Genomic DNA, 16,440 nt, shown 5'->3' on the forward strand with positions numbered 1-16,440 from the left:
GCATAAAACAAAGAGGTTGCAGATCAGTGTGTCTGTGGCGTGTACTTACTGTGGCTGTGATGAGTGGACCGTGAAGCTGTGCATAGAGCAAGGCCTCGTTCACATGGCCCCGCACTCCGAGCAGTGCGAGTTCCAGGCTGTGGTGCCCCACCATGGCGTGAGTTAGCTGTTCCAACAAGTTGGTATACCTCCTCCAAGGCTGATCCAGCTCAGATATGCTGGCCAAGCAACCACGCATAACATTGAGACAATAACCCACGCAAGGTTTGATGAGAGTCAGGCCTCTGCAGTGTGAGCAGTACACCATCTTTACCAGGCCCTTCACACAGTCTTTAGTCAAGCTGATGTGTTCGGTGGCGTTCAGCACCTCCAGACCTTCATCGAGGAAAAGGCCCAATTGTCGGCCCACACTCATTGCATCGGCTAGCTCCTGGGCCATGACAGCTGGATGAGGCCCGAAAGGGTTGACATCCTGTCTGATCATACGGAGGCAGTCCGTCATGCCGGTGTGCACCGCCATGCTGCCTACAATGCCTGGATTGATAAGTCGTGTGTAGACGAGGGGGAAGAGGTTATTGAAAAAATGGTGGACTGTCGCCTCCATTGACACATTTTCCCCACGGAGGTAAAGGGAGAGTGAGGCAAAGAGTTGGTTAACGTGGGGCAAAGCTTGATGAGAAAGCGGGGTGTAGGTCCCTTCCAGAAGAGAACTCAGGTGTCCTTGAGAGAAGGATAGCAGGTACTGGAACATGTCTACAAAAGAGAGCAAAAGAGAAATGCAGGGCATTTAGAAAAATGATCTATACACGCTCCATGAAAAGCGCAAACGTATCCAAAACAAAGCCCCCCAAAGAGCTAAGCTTGGCTTGTATGTATTGGTATTTAGTATTGAAAAACCAGCGCCAAGTTTCCTTTTAATATGCTAGGGATATAATTTTATATTATGTCATCACCCCAACATGTAATGACTTACTGAGACACTCGACCAGTCCACAAAGGGAGACCAAGAGAGACAGGAATACAGACTTGAAACAGCAGAGTCTAGTCATTTCATTTCACACTTGACCGCAATCACAAATGGTCTAATCCCAACCTTGACCGTTGACCCATGGATTGGCATTTTTTCAAATCGAGGGGACGCTGTTTGTTCACCCATTAACAAGCTGTCCCCAATTAACTTCTCTTCAGCCTGAAATGCCTACCCCTTATACATAACAATACAATCATTCAGTGCTTTCCCTATTTCCTGATGGGTAAATAAAAACTGCAAAGCAATCAACAATGCCAGTACAAAGGCCAATTAAATGTTTGCTGGTCCTATTTAGGCCTATTAATCACCCACGGTCGTTCATGACAAGAGGCCAATAAATATTTTCAACATCCCATATTTGTGGTGAATGTATCTATGATCATAGGTTCTCAGTGTTGACCAATTAATCCTGCATTTGTTGATTCTACTGAAAGACCCTTTTCTCAATACCTGCTCATCTATTTACAGTAATCCCTCGTTAAAAGGCGGTGCCTGGCCTGTCGGGGGACGTCGGAGTCAGCGAATGAGAGTGTAGAGTTGGCTAGCTGGTAACTGGCTAAACCATTAGCCACCCTATGCTGAGTGCCTTGGCGTTGGTTATGGCAAGCAGCAGGTCGGGGTACACCCTGAACTGGTTGCCAGCCAATCGCAGGGAACATACAAACAAACAACCATTCGCACTCACATTCACACCTACGGGCAATTTAGAGTTTTCAATTAACCTACCATGCATGTTTTTGGGATGTGGGAGGAAACCGGAGTGCCCGGAGAAAACCCACGCAGGCACGGGGAGAACATGCAAACTCCACAAAGGCGGGGCAGGGGATTGAACCCTGGTCCTCAGAACTGTGAGGCTGACGCTATCACCAGTCGACCACCGCCTATGTACTTTATTTGATTATTATTATTTTATTTTTTTTACCTTTGTTCAATAAAGCGGTTGAGAGTGCATCGGCAGTGTGTTTATCCTTGTACACCGGTGAAGGGATTACATTTCGTGTGAACTAGTAGGCTATATTAGTGGTAGGCTACGTTAAATTAGCTAACAATGTTTATTTTACTGTAGACGTGCGGTTGTGTAACTTCAGCCAGTTGTTCTTTGCAATAAGCACATTGGACTTGTGCTTCTTTTGTTAAGTTGTGTCATGATCCCAAACTGTGGACATTTTCTGTCTTTTACTCAGTCTTTCCTCCTGGCTCACATTTATTGCTAGGCAGCAGCAGTCCGCGTGAAAAAATAATACCACAATACAGCGAAAAATCTGCGATACAAAATTAGACATGTACGATTTTAAAAATATGCAGACAGCGAGGCCATAAAAAAATGAAGCGCGATATGGTGAGGGACGGCTGTACATGCTCATGTAGATTAACTGTATGTCTAAAAGTGTTGGTGTGCAAAGGCTGTGGATGCTGCATGCTACACTTCTGGGATGTGATGTCAACTTAAAAGCATGCCTGGATATAAAGGAATGGTAGCAACTGTGGTACTCCCTTGAAGCCCCTGCTGTGTGTTTACAAACATTTGCACAAATTGTTGTTCTTATGGTTATCAGCAAAATAGTTAGTTGCGCCAATTGCATAATAATAATTGCCCATACTTTGTGTGTGTGTGTGTGTGTGTGTGTATGTGTGTATCTGTGTCTCTCTCAGTGCGCAGACAGAAAGATAACAATGGTCAATCTCAACAGCTGCACTGTCTGACACATGGGGACTCCCAGCTGGCCAGTAAAGGGCACGTGTAACACAAAATACAAAATACAACCATTATTATCAGCAGCTACCATACAAGATTTTGAGTTGTGAAGCAACTCTACTTCCACATTACAGACCAATTATCTCTCGTGTATATTATTGTGAATTCCTACAATAACTAATCAATTGAAGAAACACCCTTCCTTGATGTGCCGGCTCAGCAACTCCGTACACCTGTTCACTAACATGCACGTGATATGGTGTTCATTCACTAATAAGTTTGATAGAAACACTATAGACTTTAATTACTTGTGCTGGGGTCACTTATAATAACTCACAGATTCTTACAGGTGTTTAGACACTAAAAAAGAATCCCACCACACCAGTCGACAGTAGCACTGCCTTCCTCATTTTCCCACATCCTGTCCTACCCTTTTCTGTCCTCTCTTATCTGGTTCTCTTGGTTAGTTATTGCATGTCCTTAACGGGTGTCCCACCACCTCCCAATCTACAAATAACTGTTGTAATGTTACTTATGTTTAAATATCTTGACTGTCTCACTATTGTTCTGCCGTGGTTCTCACCTATAGTCCCCTTGTCCACTCTGTCTGCCTGTCTGTCCCCTGAAATCCTTTTCTGTCCGGCTGCATTTTCAATAAACAACAGACTAATTTAAAAAAATAAATAAATAAATAAGCAAAACCATTATTTCAAACTCCCCGTTGCACAGCAAAACTGTTCCAGCACAAAGGGATACAGAGCCACCATTCTGCAAGGCAATGCAGCTGAACTGGACAGGTTTTTAAAAAAAAGAAGAGATTGAAAATATTGATGTCCAGTATTTTGTTTTGAAGAACATGTGGTGCATTGTGCTTTCGAATGATGGTTTTGGCATGCTGCCTTGTTGGACATTCCTCAACGCAAGTCATTGTATGAATTACAACTTGGGCGGACATCATGCTGTATGATTTGAACTCTTTATGTTTCAGTAGACAGCAGACACACGTGCCATTACAATGACAAACATTAGTGACAGCTGCCTTAGACTGAACCACAGTGGGGTGAATGCTCATCAGTTTAAATGCCATATGAAAGCAGTACACTGTGTGTGTAAAGTTATGGGTCACATCTGTCGCCCGTACCGAAACACCGCCTCACTCTTTTCCCCCATCCATGCTTTAGTTAGTAAATACAAATGACCCTGGGCTGTTTAACTTTTTTGCGCAGAAAAAAAAACAAAAAACAAATGTCGAGCGGAATTTCATTTGACGTAATTCTGGCGTTTTCTGAGCAACACCAACTGTGCCTCACTTCTAGCATCCCTGGAAGGCCCAATGAAATGAAACCATGAAACCCAGCGTTCGAGTGGAACAATGAAGGTCTATGTTTGGACTTTGTTAGTGGTGGCTGTGCCCCCAATTTGTCTACAGTGCAGGACAAATGGTAAAACTTTGCTAACACTGCTTCACAGTTTATCCCAACACTGGTATATTGAACAAATACCGTAAAAGTGTTAAAAAAAAAAAAAAAAAAAAAACTCAGTGTTTTGCGACGTTCAAATTGCAAGATCCACATCAGACTATTATAAATGAAATATTCCATTCCCTTTGACTGTATTCATGAGCCCCAATGGGGTATTCTTGAGGTGAGCCCTAACCAATACCACTACTGCAGTAGTTGTGCCGCCTGTAAAAAGTTGGCTTGAGCCCAGTACAAAAAAAAGAAAAAGAAAAAAAAGAAAAAGAAAGAAAAAAGCAACTGATTGCTGGAATGGTGTCACTTTATTTGGACTAGACCATTAATTAGGCATTTTATAGCGAATCATTCTGTTATTATGATATTGACAATTATCAGTGTTGTTGATTGTGGAGCTTCTCTGCGGGTGAAGACTATTAAAAAATAAAAATAAAAAAAAGAACAGATCACCATATCACTCAAAACAGATCACCGCAGAAATAATCACAGATAGTTTGTAAAATTGTGGTTTTAGTTCAGTTTGGGGTCTTTCCGCTCCGCTAAGCGGGTACCAGTGTGAGGTCTGTCTGCTTGCTGTCAACCCAGGCCGTAAGGCTCCATAGTCACATGACATCCATACCACAAGATAAAACCACAGACTCAAGTTACACACAATTATATGATGTTAGCCTGAAGTTACCGTGTTAGCAAATATGTTCTTGTGTTTTTTTTGTCAAGTGTGTATTGAAAGTAATTGATGTGGTTGAATCTGACTATATGTTAGTGTATACCCATGGCAATTTGGGAGGCTGTAATCAATATACTCTTGTGCAGGGGACTGTTCTAACATTTTATCTACTCCCATTTATATGAATTACAAAGGAGTGGTCAGTTGGTTCATATAAATGTGACTTGTATACCAGAGGGTTTGAGGTTCAATACCAAATATAGAACAAGCATTGATGGAGCAGTGGGGTATGAGTAGGGTTGGGCATCGTTTGAATTTTAGCAATTCCGGTTCCGATTCCGGTTCCTTAGTTCGATTCCAGTTACAAACGATTCTCAATTCCGATTCTGTTAGGGGGCTGGGTCAAAAAAAGTTTGCATAGTTTTAATAAAGGGTGTCTAAATTAGGAACACCCATTTTCTTAGCAACCCGCAGCATAGACTAAAATGAACATTTGACTCGAGCTTCTTTATAACCAGTATCAATATCAAACCTATGAAATAAAAGGCAATGTGTGTGGAACTAACCCGATTGACTTAATATTCATTAATGATTCAGCTAAAAGTTAAATATAGCATTGTTAAAATAGTTATTTTAACTGTTTTCACTCACCCAGTTGGCTGAGAGTTGACTTCACAGACAGTTATTTTAACATTGCTATATAGCTGCCCCTGTATTCTGTTTCATCAAGTCAAATGGTTTATATGTGCAAGTTTTAACTTAACTTCTTGTTTTAAACTTGTAGCTTTTTATTTCGAAGGGTACGCACCAGAACTCAGCATTTTGGCACAAAAAGTAACTTCACACAGCACCTTTTTTTTTTTTTTTTTTTTTTTTATGGATGGAATCAAATGCTATTAAAACGCTGATTTCTTTCCCTACCCACCGATGAGGCATAAGAATCAGAATCATCTTTATCAGAATCAAGGTTAGTGTTTGTGATACTGTGAGACCTCGTTTTAGTTAATTTTGTCCTAATTCATTGTGATGTAAAGTTTTAGCCCAATTTGTTTGTCATCGGCGCTTACATTGGTTTGAAGACTAAAATAAATGCTAAAAACCATCAGTGCAAAAGTGCAAGCAACCGTTTACCTTGTTAGCTGTCTCAAAGTTGGCATATACTTATTTTATTGTTTCACTCACCCAAATTGACTGAGAGTTGACTTCACTGAAGATCCGCGCGGTGTAGTCGGAGGCTCGGAGCGCGTCACATGCTACACATTGGGAAAAACTCCTTTGCACAATATAATCTTATTCCAAGTGTTGCACTGAGACGACTGGTCCTTCATTTGAACAAAGTTAAGACAGACTTTTGTTCGGCGCTTCTGCCGTTGGGCACAAGCACGTCATCATGCCCGTTCTTCTTCGTTGGATTACGCTGCTTCTTTGTTGCTTTTCGCCACTACTTCTTCGCTACTGGAGGACTAGGCATCGAAACTGGGAACCGACATTTTAAAATTTTAACGGTTCTGGGAGAACCAGAACGTTAGTCCCGGTTCCAATCAGTTCTCAATGCCGAACCCTAGGTATGAGTGCTGGAAAGATAACAGATCACTTCTTGAGCACTGCCAATATTTCTTCGGGCATGGCACTGAACCTCCAAAACAGCTCTGGTGTGCGATCCTGCAGTACCCCGTCACTAGCACTCCCACAAGTTGGAAATGTCTCAAGACGGACTCACTTTTCAATTGGGGACGATTTATGCAGGTAACCGAGGACCAATTGGCAGGTCTATCCAGTGGTTTGATGGAGGAATTTCTGATGGGATACTTATGCACAGTTGAAGCAGAGTTGCAACAGCGTATTTCAAGTTCAGATTACTTTTCCGTCAAAGCATCCAAACCCTATTGGATGCATGTGGCTTCCGGACAGACCATGTGGCTTCCGGACAGACCATGCCAAACACAATTAAGAAAGGCATGTTGCTTTGCTGTTAGCGTTGTTTATAGCGCTGGCATTTTGAGACCAGACAGGCAATTTTTGCTAGCAAGTCAAGTCAGGTAACTCATACCTCCAGCCATCCATTTTTTTTTACCACTTATCCTCACTAGGGTCGCGGGCTGCTGGAGCCTATCCCAGCTATCTTCGGGCGAGAGGCGGGGTACACCCTGAAGCGATCGCCAGCCAATCACAGTGCACATAGAAACAAACAATCATTTGCACTCACATTCACACCTACAGGCAATTTAGAGTCCTCAATCATGTTTTTGGGATGTGGGAGGAAACCGGAGTGCCCGGAGAAAACCCACCCAGGCACGGGGCGAACATGGAAACGCCACACAGGCAGGGCCAGATTTGGAATCCCGGTCCCCAGAACTGTGAGGCAGACGTGTTAACCAGTCGTCCACCGTGCCGGCCAACTCATATCTCATGTGGAAAAATATTAACAAGTACCCAATACCAAAACACAAAATAGAGATCTAAATTAAAAATTTACAGACTCCACAAAAAGTGAAAAAGCTTCTATGTGAAATTTGAATAAAGGCGCAGTGGAGGACATATTTTGAAAAGACATCTGGTTTCATTTGGCCCATGGGGTCGGCGCACTTCCCCATCTTTCCGCTTCCGTTTCTTCCTACGTGTACAGTAAATGGACATGACAAAAGTCCACCTTTCTGAATATAATCTGCATAGAAAGGAAACTCCAGCTCTCTTCATGAATCATTCTCAGCTTTTCTCTGTTCTTTATCAAGTGCTCTCCCACACTCATACTGACTCAGCGCCTCAACTGTGATAAATCAAACAATTGCTGTGGGTTTCTCTGCATTTTACAGTACTGGGAAACAGAGTGAGAACAAAACAAGAAACCAAAAAAGGCAGCTTTGAAGGCCCAACTCTCGACCACAGGGTCTGAATCCAGCTTTTACCTCACACACAGCTGTGGGTGAGCATCATTACTGTGTCACATTCTCCCATTAGGAAGCCACGAAGTTTTGCATGAAGCAGTTTATTTGAAATTGGAGGAAGGGGCAAAGAATACCAGATTCAGAACTCCACACTTTCCAGGATAATTTTGCAGGAAGGATGCCTTTTTTCCCTACGTTGACCAAGAGAGTTTATGGCTTTGGAAACCTTTCACCAGGCAACTCGGTGACAATTCAGAGTTTCCGGGCTACTTCCCTTTGACATTCTGGATGGCACTACTAAACTGTGATTATGGGGAGTCTGTCTCTACAACATCAACATCAAAGTTAAAAAATAAAAAAAACGAAAATGGCAAATGTCTGACTCAAGCCAGAAGTATACAGTTACCACGCTTTGCAGCACAATGGTCTCTGACTTCTGAGGCATTTCAGTATTGTGAAAGATGAGTGTAAGCATGTGTGAGTTGAACCGAGCAGTATTGTTACAGTTCGAGGGAGCCACGGCATCAGTGTAGCTGCCAAAACCCAGCACAGACATGCGGCACCAGACAGCCTGCATTGACACAGGGCTCGCACAGCCTGATTATACTGTGTAAAGAATAGCATTCCCTGAAGAGAATGGACTATTTCACAGTCTCTAGGATCTGAATTCATTTCACCAAAATGAATCCTGTCAGTCATGCAGAGTGGAAGTTTCCATACTGGCTTTCAGATACGGGCTGGATGAGATGAAAGAGGTGCCGTGTGACGTGCGCTGAGAAAAACCCTAACCCCTTGCAGAGTGCAAAGAGATATTAAATTATCACTAACTAGAGTGGAAATTCAGCTCGAGATGATGAGATTATTTGTGTTTTTAGTTTAAAATGCCATTTACATTAAAAATAAAAAAAGTAAGTAATGAAAGGTTAACACATTTGCCCTTTTACTTTATTCACTATTACTCTTTTTTTGTCATTGGGCAGGAAGGCGCGTGGAAGGCAGCTCTTTATTTTGGTGTCTGTTTTAAATCAAAGTGTTTCCACAGATAGAACTGTCACCATGTGTTAGCAAGGCTTTTATTCAGAAACTTGGAACCTGAAAACTGAAATTTCTGAGATACTCCATCCTTATGTTGGGCATTACATTTTCTTTCAATCTGAATCGGTTGGGGGGGGCTCACAGGCTAACATAATCTACATCTTCAGTTAATGCTACTTTTTGTCAAAATGTACAAAAAACATGACACCAGTCACAGAAGAAACAAAGTCCAAATTTCTTGATTGAGTCCTATCAAGAATCCAATAGAAATGGGAACAAAAACAGAAAGAAAAACTGAAAAAAACTAGTAACAACGGCAAACATCGCTTAAAATAACCAACACAAAGCATAACATGCACAATTACGTAATCCTTTGATGCTGGCTGAAAAGAGGTTTGGTGAGGTGCAGCCTGTGACAGAAATTAGCATGTGCGAAGTGTGCGACCACACAGGGTGGCACTCTAGTGGGGGGCGGCAGGCCACACCCCTCACCCCCAATGACAAATGGATTTACAATGCAAATACAATGTAATTTAAATTTCCCATTCACGTAGTATTTGGACCGGCATTGAATGGTTATATTTTTTCGTATGCTCCTGTTTACACGCTTAATCTATCATTTGTCATTTAATCAATGAGCACACCTGTAGGTTTGCGGTGACATCTCCAAGCTTTTTGTCCTTGCATTTATCCTCATCTGACGATTATTCATACTTTAAATCAAACTTTATTTCTGTAAATGTTTCCATTAGTTTTTAGCAACCCACAGTATGGTGGGATAACCAGTGACCGTTGATGTAGGCCAAATTAATGGTTTAGAACAAGGGTGTCAAACTCATTTTTGTCACGGGCCACATCGCAGTTATGACTTCCCTCGGAGGGCCGCTACGACTGTGGACCCATACAAATGAAAGATTACCTCTTATACTGTAATTACAGTATAGACAACACATTGATGAATAACCAGTTTTGAAATCAGAAGCGTATACAAACATGTTTTTCAACTATTAAATTTCTTTTCAAAGGGGGATTGGTAACAAAAAAATGCTTGCAAATATTAATATATATTACACCAGAATACAATTAGCAATTTTGATTTGCTTTCCCGGGCCAGATAAAGTGATGTGGCGGGTCAGATCTGGCCCCCTGGCCACCAGTTTGACACCATGGTTTAGAACACCTGTGAGGCGGCGTGATATGTAAAGGTAAAAGTCTCAGTGCTTGAGTGCTATTGAACTGTACATGATCACTCAAGGAATTACTCCTGTCCAATGAAACTGACTGATCGGAACTAACTGTTGTATAAATAACGATATCGGCATCGACAATCGCAAGTCTTTTCTCAAACCAAATGTCCTTCGTAAAACCAAGATTGGCCCGTGCGAGACAGCCTGGTGCCACAAGGGAGCTGTACTGATGGAAAATAATAAAAGAAGAAATAGCAGAAGCTCGGCTAACTGTTGGCTTGTATAGTAACGAGATTGCAACTGAAATTTTTTCTCTTTATCGATATTATTATTATCGTGTCTGTGGGTCATCCAAACTCTGTTTCAACCACACACATGAATTTTCAACTTTGAGGGGTAGTATTACACATTCATTTGTCGTAAATATTGAACAGATTTAACATTTATGATTTGCTGCCCTGCCCGTTTTCTGAGCAGATCTTGAAGGAAAAAGCTACTTTTGACACACCTCACACAACAGGACAATCACCCAGGAAAATATTTTAGAGACATCCCAATGCTCAAATTGCTCAGGTTTTCAGCAAGTACTTCCATGTTTTTAAATAAAATCTAAACTTGTGATGTGTGTGTGTGTGTATAGGATTATACCTGTGTGGTGATGTGATAATGAGGTAGGAGACACCGATCTAATGCTGTCGAGCTGAGCACCATTTCTGTCTTGGCAAACGACCGCGATTGGTCATCGCCTCACATCTTCTCAGGGAAAAGCATCTTAATCCTGTCGCCGACTTTGGTTTCAGACAGGTCACCGCACACATATGCGGCATAGTGACATGTGTGTGGATTACATAGGCCTGTTTTAATTAGTAGAGATACTGTACAGAGAAACATCTCTCACCCAGCACCACACGTCTTAGGTTTCAACTGAGAGCTGCAATGTCATGCAATCCTGGTCAGCCTCTAACCTCACAGCAAACTGTTTAATGGTAATAAACTATTAATAAGACAAAGAATCAATCCGTTGAATCATAATCTTGTGGGGCCAAGCGCGACGTCTACAGTCTAAAGCAGGAGCATGACTCATTCGCCCAGCGTCAGATGCAGATATGTCGTACGTGGTTATGTGACCTGTAAGAGGTGGAGCCCAGCCAAACACTGCCTCCTTGGAATACTGACAAACACAATAACAAATGTGAATGCTAACAAACCCCAGCACCCACATTTTTATTCAGTCAAGATTTTCCATCAGGAGAGGAGGTGAAACTTGGTGAAAGATGACAAGGAAAAGGTTGTGAGAATCTCTAATCTACTCATCAGCATTTTAGTAATGAAATAGGCAGCACAGTCATATCAAAGATAAACAATTCCACAGATGCCAGGGCACATTCAGGGTGCACTGCTGTAATGCGATGGGGGAGGAGGAGCGGAGGTGCCGATTTGAGGAGGATCATTGCTATCCGCTCTGGCCAGAAAGCGGAAACATGATCGAAGGCTGGGGAACAAGCAGATGAGAGAAGGATCTGAGCAGAGGAGACAGCGGAGCTGAGGAGAGAGCCGAGGGCCGTTGGACGGCATGTTCAAATTCCTAATACCATGAAGGGGTTATATTCTGAAGGCCAGCATGGGGGCAGACTTTTGACAGACTGATCGACAGAGCCCCCCCCCCATGCTTCAGATTAGGAGGACCACGGGTCTACAGTACCCACTCATTTCTCTGTACTTTATTGGTGTATAAATCACAGTGACATTTTTGATATAGTGTTAAGGGCCAGCACGTGTCACACAAAATGACCATTGCAAATGACCAACAATAAGCATAAAAGGAATGACACCACACAGAGAAATCTTTACTGTAAGCACCATTACTGTCTGGCCAACATAAAGTTTTTTTACTCTATGAAATTAGAAAATGGTCACACCAACAGTGTGAAGTCCAAACGAAGCCATCACTTAGTTGCAAACAAAAATCGCCAAATTACCTGAGACCAACATTTCCCTAACATTACTGAGCCAAGGTACATATTTTACATTAGAACAATCTCACGGCACACCACCAAACAAAACTATCACAAAGAATACTACTGCTTCTGAAATAATGATCGTGCCTTTATTTACTTACAAATATACTTACTCTGCTTGAAATGCAGGCCTTTTTGTTGAACACAAAGCTATTATTCTGTTGTATGAAAGGCAACAGGTGGATACACTAGTACGTTCTGCCTTATAGTGGAAGAGAATCTAATTGTTCTGCCTGTCACTATATGTCGCTGGCATAGTTAGATGAACAATGATCCATTAGGGCCTATATTTGCAGCAAATAAATAATTGTCCGAACAATGAAGTGAAATTGGATAATTTCCCGTGGCACTGTGGTTTTGAATCACTGCCCAAGATTTCATGTAAATGACATGTACTCCATGACAACAGTCATGTCACTCTCTTAAATAATATGACAAAAGCTTTAGTAGCAAATTTATTTCAGATGATGTCACATAGAATCAAGCTCAAAGGTGACAGGGGCTTTCGTCAAGGAGCTGAAAGACCTGAATCTCAAGATATGGTGAATGTAGGATCAAAGATAAACATTCTTCACTTTCATCAATGTAATTGTATTTGTGTACATCGTCACGTCACTCATGTTTAAATTTGTAATGTTAGCTACAGAAAGAAGAAACAAAGCTAAAATCTTGAATCTTAGATTAGTGGATTTGACAAGCGGAATGAGGTAACTTGTTAGTACTTTAAAAAAAAAGAGTTTTCTTCACTGTAATCCATCCATTTTCTGTACTGCTTATCCTCACTAGGGTCATGGGAGTGCCGGATTTGTCTTGATTTTGGAACTGATATCGTGTTCATTTGTTCTTAGTTTTCACGGTGTTAAATTACTGCAAATGGTGTCTAATGATACCGATCTGCAAACAATGTGAAGCACCCATCTGAAAACATCTCGCATGTTTTCTTGGGTCAGGTTAAGGCAGTGCTCACACTTGAATGTCAGTATACTGGTCCTGACTAAAGTAAAAAGATACAGTACATGGTGTGCACGTCTGGTCCTTTCGGCTGAGCATTAACAGAGGGACTTTTCTCATTGTGCCAGAATTTTCCCAGTAAAAAGCATATGCGTGGTAAATAACAACTTGGTTGGACTGTGTATTACATGAGAAAGTGTGATTCTTTCAAATAAAAAAATAATTTTGTGTTAACTGAGAGCAAAGGAGATTTACAGCTTCTAAAATGTATTTTGAAATGTCTGTTCGGAGATAAGCCACAAACAGAGGGCTGTTTCAACCCATGTGCTTATTAAGACTATGAGATATTTGTGGTTTCGCTATGCATTAATGCTGTCATTTTAACACTGCTGTGTCTTGTTCACAATGCAGCTGAAGTGACCCAAACCACACGAGTTTGTTTGAGGCACGCCAAGGTTCAAATGAGTTTTCACACTAGACCAAACTGGTAATCGCTGTCACGATCGTTTTAACAGAACAAAAATGTGAATTCAAAATTGAAACTTGACCTCGAAGAAAAAAGAAAAAAAAAAAAACTTGACCTAAACCACCCATGCCTCCTTTTGTCAGATAATATACTGAACATTAAATACAATTTTGAACGACAGACTGGAGAAAAAGACAAAACATCTATCCAAAAATTAGATTTAGGACATTAGATTCCGTGCAAAATCCAAACAGCTGCCAGAGGTTTATCATTCTACCAAGTGAGTCATTGCAGCAAGAATCCAATCGACGGGCGGAATTTTCTCCCAACACAGGAGAAAACGATTGATGAAAGTGTTGTGGTAAACAGTGGGTTGTTAAGACGAAATTTGCCTCCAGATACGCAATCCAGGCAGAGGGGAAATATTCCGACTGGCAGAAGATTAACACAAACCAGATGCCCAAATGGATGAGTGTGAAGGACTCAAAGATGAAAGGGGATGTTTGAATGTTCTAAGCAGGTGTGGCTCCTGTTATAATTTTTCAACTTCATCAAGAAACTGGGTTGAAAAGGGTCAATTGTGTATTCTTTTGACCACTCAAAAGAATAAAAGGAAACATAATTTAATGGGGTTCTATTAACTGCAACTACAGTATTTATGAGTATTGTTTTTCTAAAGGAAAAATGCAATCATATGACAAATTAAATACAAAAAGTAGACTTTATTGTGGCAGAACCATGTCGTGCAATCATAATCCCTCACACGAATTAGGTAGAGCACAAAAGAGACAAATCTAAATGCCCCCCTCCCCCCTTTTTTACATTTCTCTCAAGAATTGTACTTCCTCCTTTGGAACACAATGGCGGAATGACTGGAGCATGAGAGAATAAAGCCCGCCGTGGGGACTCCTTAATGGCGTGCAAGGAGCCACAGAGACGAGGAGGAATTAAGGGTGGGAGCAGAAGAGTGTCCATTACGGCCTGTAAAATGCAAAGTGAGTGGACTTGAATGGGTGGGTGAGTGACCAAGTGAGCCAGTAGGGAAGAGATGGATAGAAATCAGTCAACTTTGGACTGAAAAGACAGCATGAGTTGCTACACAGATACAACCTCCTTATTCCCTTCCACTCGCCAAAACTCATTGGATTTTCCTACAGAGACCTCAGTTTGTTCAAGTCCAACATCAGATCTCACAATTTTTTGGCTTCTTTCACACAAGAGTAAAGTTGCTGTTGGAGCATTCCAACCAGAAGGAAACGATTATGTAGTCACACACGCAAAACTACTGCATATCTCAAAGATTAACAAATGAGCCTCCTCCTTCTGTGTCATACAGAACACAGAGGGGGGAAATAGCCAATCTGGACTAATCAGCAGCAATGGAGAAGAAATCCCAAAAGCCAGACAAGCAGAGATCCAGTAATGTCCAACTCTCTTGGAGGGAGATGTGACCCCAATCGAACACCAATAAAGACCTTGGACCTCAAGCTTGTGGGCTTGATGTGATAATTGTAAGATTATCAAAGCGTTGTTTATATCAACAATGAGTGATGTGGCAAGATGAAGAACAATGTGTGAATTTGCAAGACTGTGTAAGAAGATCTTTCCCGAAGAGGAAAGCTAATGTTGGTTCACAATAATAGTGGCACTATTTCCTTCCATTTTGAATTGATTTTAGGAAAGTCTACAGAGACCTCTCATTAATCGAGCCATTTGAAAGTCGAAAGACGCTCACAGATGAGCTGAACAACGATGAAAGAGACTATAAAAATGATGAGATATCTGTTGGTAAGAGGAAGATGGCTGAAGATTTATGTGTTTATGGCTTCATTGTGTTGCTCGCATGCCTGGCAGCCAACATGTGGGTCCCTTGCCGTGTGCAGGCCAAGGAAGAAAACTGCTGGCGTAGCGCCCGCTCTTGTTAAGAACCCATGCAGACAGAACCGTCAGCACTCACAGTGACACCCAGATGAAAAAAGGAGAGCTATGCATTGCAAATACCTGTTGAAATAACATGCAGAACAGCAGTGCTGTAGTCATGCATGTGCCTATTTGAGCGAGAATAGGCTATGTTATTAGACTATGAAATGATCTCAAATTGTGTATGTATTTTAGACAGTATATCCCAGTAGATGCTTGTGTTAATGTCATCAAAAATCTAATTATCTGTTTCTGGTTTGACTAAACATATGAGCACAACTGTGTGTTTTCTCATTTGCTAAATAAAAGTAGGGCTGTGAATTTCAAAGTAAGAGCAAGTCAATAAAAAGAAAGTATTATGTGTTCAAATAAAGTGCTTAACTTCAGAATAATTCTTTGAAAAAAACTAACAAAATACAGATAATACAAAATACAGATAATACAAATACAAAATCATGCATTATAAAAATGCATTATACATAGGTAGAAGGGTTTTCCAGAATTTTTAGCTCAACTTTGGGGGTACGCATTATACATAGGTACAGATAATACACGAGAAATTACGGTAAATGGATCAACGATATGACGCTAGAGGAAGCAGCGTGGACAACTATTTGTTGCAAGATGACAAAGGCTAGGCATGTGCATATTTTGTTACTTCATGGTATTTTCACTTCTGTTTATTTCCGACAGTAACGTCAAACATTTTTGTTTTCTTTCACATTTGTATGGAAAGCTGTGTGACATAATGATAATAATCGTAGAGCGATGTAAAAACGTCGACCGTATGATACAACACTATCATTTATACCATTATTTTAAATTTCCTTCGTTGCTCGTCACCACTGAGGATATCTGTTTAGTTTCCTTTCTCCGCTTAGTGATAAGATTTCGACCGGCAAAGCGAAGGGCTGACAAGGCCGTGGGGAGAGGAGCCGGGGCCGCAAGGTGTGGTCAAAGTGTCGATGATCAAGGAAAATAAGATGGAATACTCACTTATTTACTTGAAAACTGGTAGTACTACCAGATATTCTGAATATTTGGCCGATATCGAGATTTGTTTCATTTTATTTCTATTCATGTTTTATTCCGTCTATTGTTTTTTTTATA

General features: G+C 41.2%; 1 protein-coding gene across 2 annotated transcripts in view; it reads right to left on the reverse strand.

Moving 5' to 3' along the window:
* The window catches only part of LOC133412119 (glypican-5-like), a 124,745-nt gene that overhangs the window by 85,424 nt on the left and 22,881 nt on the right, over positions 1–16,440 (reverse strand). For both annotated transcript variants that reach the window (XM_061695198.1, XM_061695197.1), the window contains one exon: positions 50–753. In XM_061695198.1, coding sequence (XP_061551182.1) covers positions 50–753 — 704 coding nt within the window. The remainder of the gene's footprint in view (positions 1–49; positions 754–16,440) is intronic.

The sequence above is a fragment of the Phycodurus eques genome, chromosome 13, assembly GCF_024500275.1.
Source record: "Phycodurus eques isolate BA_2022a chromosome 13, UOR_Pequ_1.1, whole genome shotgun sequence".
Classification (NCBI taxonomy): Eukaryota; Metazoa; Chordata; class Actinopteri; order Syngnathiformes; family Syngnathidae; genus Phycodurus; species Phycodurus eques.